We start from the raw sequence: 4989 nt of genomic DNA, 5'->3' as shown, positions 1-4989 counted from the left end.
TGTGAGGGGCTGGGTGAGGTGGGTGGGTCTGTGACGGTGACTGCGTGTGACACACACATGTGTGTCTGAGTGACACACGTGTGGAGATTCCACGGAGGACAGAGGCATGTCATCCCCAAGAGACCGGAGAGCCATCCGGGCCGCTGTGGCAGGCGGTACACGTGGGTGGCTGGACGCTGTCTGGCGTCACCGCTGCCAGCGGCCGTGGCGTTGCTTCCCCTTGTCTGGGGTGGGGGTCTGTGGAACCCCCGCCCCCGGAGCCGTCACGTCAGGTCCCACAAGGTGCCACGGGCCCTGTGCCATCGGACCCCACACCCCGCTCTGAGCTCAGAGCCACGGAGGAGCCAACCTTGGAGGTGTGGCTGGTGACGATCTCGGCGGCCACCCACGTGCTGACGTCATCCGCACTCCGTAGGAGCTGTAGTAGGTACTTGTCCTGGACGTAGTTGGGCAGAAACAAGCTGCAGGTTTTGGCTGGCAGAGACTCAGACGTGGCTCTGGAAAAGATGTGTGTGTCACAGAGAGGCCACCGCAGGGGCCCGGGGTGGGGCCAGGCCATGCAGAGTGCGGAGGGCCTGGCTCTGAGGCCGCTCGGGGCTCCGGCATGGCCCTTTGGCCAAGGGTGTCCACGAGACACTTAGGTGTAGCCCCCAAGCCCCTCCCACCAACTGTCCCTCCCAGGACGCTGGGTGGACACTCACTTGGGGATGGCTGCACTCTGGTCCGTGACGCCCAGGGCCCGTGAGTTTAAGAAGTGGACAGGATGGCACTTTTGAAATAACTCCTGCCGGAGACAAGGACACAGGGCACCTTTCCAGGGACCCTGCGGTCATGCAGCGTCCCAGGGAGCAGATGGGGGCATCTCGGCTGTCATAGGTTTGACGCCTGCCCAGCACGCAGTAGGGCCTGGCCCCAGGGGACCCTGGAAGCCTGCCTGGCTGGGGTTGTGCTGGGTTGCTGTCATGCTGTCACCTCTCAGGGTGGTGGCATGGGAAGGGATGCCTGGAGGCTCCAGGATGGAGGAGGCTGGTGGCTCACGGTGGTACGCACGGCACCCTCCTGTGCCTGCGAGGTGGGGGTGTCAGGGACGCTGGAGCTGCCGGCCGGCCGGCTGTACATGCCCATTGTGGGCCCAGAGCCAAAGCCTGTCCCGGGTCCCACTTTAGGTGGCAGCTCCCCGTGGCCCGTGCATCTGGCAGCCGACCCGCTTCACTGTGTGTCCACGTGTCCCTCCGGCAAGCAGCCGTGGGGGCCCGCGCCGGCCCTCACCTGCTGCAGCAGCGTCAGCTGGGTGAACAGCTGGTGGGCGCTGTACTCCGTCAGGAAGCAGGGCCCCTTCACGCTGGCCTTGGCATAGGGGCCGCAGAAGTCCTCGAAGAAGCAGGGCTTGGGCAGGGCGGACGCGATGGTGTACTGGTGCTCCTTGTGGTGAGGCAGCGCCAGCCCGTGGCCCCGTGACAACCTCCAGGGGAAGCTCTGCAAGGCGGGGCGGGGCGGGGGGCGGGGCGGGGGGTAGGGGGAGCATCCGGGCAGGCTCCAGGCCCTGTACGTTCACATTGGCTCAACTAGAGCCTCTCGACGAGTCCCTCCCGCCCGTGGCTGTGTTGGCTCAAGGACACCCGCCCTGGTCATTTTAGTGGGTCCTCACGGACAGAGCTGCGGAAGCTTGGGGCTGTCCCCACGTATTATGGAAAGGTTCTTCAGACCCTGCTATCGTCTCAGGCTATTTCCTGACAATGCGTCTTCCACCTGGACCTCTGGTCCCAGGGTCAGGAAGGTGAGGTCATCTGAGTGCCTGGCCAGGGTCTCTGCTGTCCTTCCCAGGCTGAGGGACAGGAAGTGCAGCCCCACACCTCGGGCCCAGGACTGGCAGCAAGGGACCGTGCATGCACGTGCACGGGCAGGCACGCGTGTGCTCACAGGCACATGTGTGTGTGTGCGTGTCCGTGTGCGGCACACACATGTGGGACCCCTGGGCCCTCCCCCGGGGAGACCCCCACCTTGCGGGCAATGCCGTCTTCCGAGAGCCTCCTGCAGAGGGCGTTGAGTGGCCTGACGCCCTCCTCGGCCTCCTGGGGGTCCCCCAGGTCTGTGCTGCGTGGGGCGCCCTCTGCCCGCCGGTCGGTTCCCTCCTCCAGGAGGCCCAGCAGGCGCTCCGCGGAGCCGTCCAGGGGCAGGATCTGGACAGGGGCAGGGGTCACCGCTGGTCCCTGACGGGGCAGTGCTGCTGTGGGCCGGCTGCCGCCCGCCCGCGGTCACCTTGGAGGAGATGAAGTCCTTGATCCTGGCCAGCAGGGTGGCGTTCCGGGCGAAGTCCACGGCGTGGCAGTCCTCCACCCAGGCCTGCAGCAGGCAGAAGCTGCGCTTGTAGATCTTGGAGAAGGTCGAGCTGGGGTCCTGCTGGGCTCTGCGGGCAGATGGGGGGCCTGAGCCGCTCGGCCCTCGTCCTGGTCGCCCCGCCAAGCAAAGTGGTGTATGTGGGGTTGGTGGCAGCTCTGTCCTCAGGGCATTTCGGCCCTGGCCCTGCCCTCCCAGGGACAAGAGGGGAGGCACCAGCCATGCGGTGGGGGCCCAGGGCTTGGCGTCCCGGGCAGGGCCTGTGTCCCTCCTGCACCTTCCCCGGCGCCCGTTCCAGAGCACCTGCCACCCCCACGGCACAGGATGCAGAGGCAGGAGGCCACTCCCAATAGGCAGGGTGGGAGCCTGACCGCACGTGTGGGGAGTCGGGGTGGGGTGTCCCGTGAGCCCCTCCCCACTAGGAGGGCGCTGACGTGGTGGCCCGAGGCTGCCCGTGGCGCCCAGCCTGGTGGGAGGGTCACCGGGGTATGCGGTGGGGGCCGACGAGCCAGCTCAGAGACCAGGCTGGAGCGCACCGCCCACCGCCCCAGCCCATCTGCTGTGGCTGCCCTGCGGTCGGAGGCTGACGGCCCGCAGGACCCTCCTCCTCGCTGGGTGTCTTGGCGCTGCCCGGCCTCCCGGGCAGTCCCTGCCCCACCCACCACGGGCATCAGCGGCCTCTCCTGGCCGCCGTCCGCTCCCGCTGCTGCTGGCCCCTCTCTGCGGCAGCGAGCCCCTAGCCGCGCTGGCCGTGCGTACCTGGCCAGCGTGCTGTCCATGCGGTCGAGGAGGAAGAGCAGGAAGTCCTGGGGCGTGCAGAAGTAGCGGAAGGTGTACAGGAACTGCTGCACGTAGCCCTCCCGGAAGGCGCCGCTGCACGGAGGGGGCCGTCAGCCCGCGCGCGCCCGCCCGCGCCCACCCGCGCCCGCGCTGTAGGCGGCTGGCTCCCCACCTTCGCTAGCGGCGCTGGGGTAGATGCACGGGAGTGTGTGTGTGAGTGTGACTGTGTGTGCGAACTCCGAGGGTGAGGTGTGAGCAACTGTGAGTCTAAGGAGTGAGAAAAGGGGGGGCCTGACAAGACAGCCCCCCGGCTGCTGGAGGAGCTGTCGGTGACCGGTCACCGTCACCCCAGGGCCTCCGTGGGCTGAGGACGCCGTGGCCACACTTGGCCAGAGACCAGGCAGCCAGCAGCCCAGGCTGCCCTGCAAAGGCGCCCCACAGGGCATTCTGCCTTCTGAGTGCTCAGTCGAGTGAAATGCTGTGCATGTGCACACACACGCACACGCACGTGAAGATGCACACACGTGAAGATGCACACGTGAAGATGCACACATGCACGCACACACATGTGAAGATGCGTGCGCACACACACGTGAAGATGCACGCGCACACACGTGAAGATGCACGCACATGCACACGCACGTGAAGATGCACATATACACACGTGAAGATGCACACCTGCACGCACACACACGTGCACACACGCACACACACGCACACGAGCCCGCGATGCACCTGCTGTGCCGAGGTGGAGGCTGAGGCCTGAGTCTCGGTTGGCCTGGAGGCCCGGGAAAACCAGGTGCAGCCCACCTCGGAGAAGGGGGTCACCGCCTGAGAGCTTCCCTCGGTGTTCCCTGCTAATACTTGGCCGTCAGTTTTGGGGTGACCACAGCCTCCAGCTCAAGAAGACCCCAGGGGCTCCGAAGTGTGTTATGGAGCTTGCTGGAGGCCCTGCGCCCGGGAACTGGGCAGGGGACACAGAGCTGTGTCTGTGGACATGGGGTGGAGTGCTAGGGGTGGCCCCGGGTCCGTGATGCCCATGTGACGGGACGGTGGTCGTGCTGCAGGGTGAGCACACGCACCCACGCTCATCAGTCAGGGTCTGACGAACCCAGGTGGTGCTCACTCCCAGAGCTGGTGGCCGCAGAAATCCCGCAGTCCCCGGGAGCCAGACTCAGTCAAGTGGACGGGGCCCAGGCGTGTCTCCATGGCTCCCGGGGGCATTTAGTTGGAGAAGGCTGCCAGGCAGTTAATTGTGCCCTTTCCCCAGAGCGCCCGCCAGGGCACCCCTGCAACCCACGGATGTGTGTCCGGCGGCTCTGAGGCTGCTCGGGCCAGGAGCCCGCCCAGGGATGCACGTGGCAGCTAACAGGTGGCCCCAGAGCTCTGGTGGGAAGCTTTTCTTACTGAATGAGAGAAGGCGCAGGCCGCCAGGGTTGGGGGTGGGCGGCAGCTTCTCCTGCTGCCCCCTCTGCAGGCATCTTTGTTCCCGGGCCCCCAGGCTCTGAGGCTGGTGGTGACCGGGACCCTGGCCCGCCCCCGGGCGCCCAGCCGCACCTGGAGTAGAGGTAGGCCATGAGCCCCAGCGGCGTGCCGGCCTGCAGGACGCGGGCCTCCTTGTGCCTGCCGGCGCGCGGCTGCTTGCTGACGTCGTAGAAGATGAGGGACGAGGACTCGTCCAGGGGGCTGAAGTCCGGCGTGCTGCAGTGGGCCGCTGCCACGCTTACCACCATGGGCAGGGCGCAGGGCTCCAGGCCCCACTGCTCCGCGTGCAGGACCTGGGGGTAGTTGCCGCTGTCCAGCTGACCTGCTGCCGCCAGGTGTGTGCAGCTCACACGTGCCTGGTCACCCTGCCACTGACCCCAGGGGCTG

The 4989-nt window shown here is 67.0% G+C and overlaps 1 protein-coding gene across 1 annotated transcript in view; it reads right to left on the bottom strand.

The window, feature by feature from the left end:
* Positions 1-4989, bottom strand: part of KNDC1 (kinase non-catalytic C-lobe domain containing 1) — a 36190-nt gene that overhangs the window by 5352 nt on the left and 25849 nt on the right. The window contains exons 17-23 of the mRNA XM_023538047.1: positions 4675-4924; positions 3097-3210; positions 2260-2407; positions 2001-2180; positions 1270-1476; positions 702-784; positions 350-497 (exon numbers count right to left, since the gene is read on the bottom strand). Coding sequence (XP_023393815.1) covers positions 350-497; positions 702-784; positions 1270-1476; positions 2001-2180; positions 2260-2407; positions 3097-3210; positions 4675-4924 — 1130 coding nt within the window. The remainder of the gene's footprint in view (positions 1-349; positions 498-701; positions 785-1269; positions 1477-2000; positions 2181-2259; positions 2408-3096; positions 3211-4674; positions 4925-4989) is intronic.

Source organism: Pteropus vampyrus, unplaced genomic scaffold, assembly GCF_000151845.1.
Source record: "Pteropus vampyrus isolate Shadow unplaced genomic scaffold, Pvam_2.0 Scaffold211, whole genome shotgun sequence".
Lineage (NCBI taxonomy): Eukaryota > Metazoa > Chordata > Mammalia > Chiroptera > Pteropodidae > Pteropus > Pteropus vampyrus.
The sequence above is the reverse complement of the archived record's forward strand: the minus strand, read 5'-3'. Positions and strand labels throughout refer to the sequence as shown.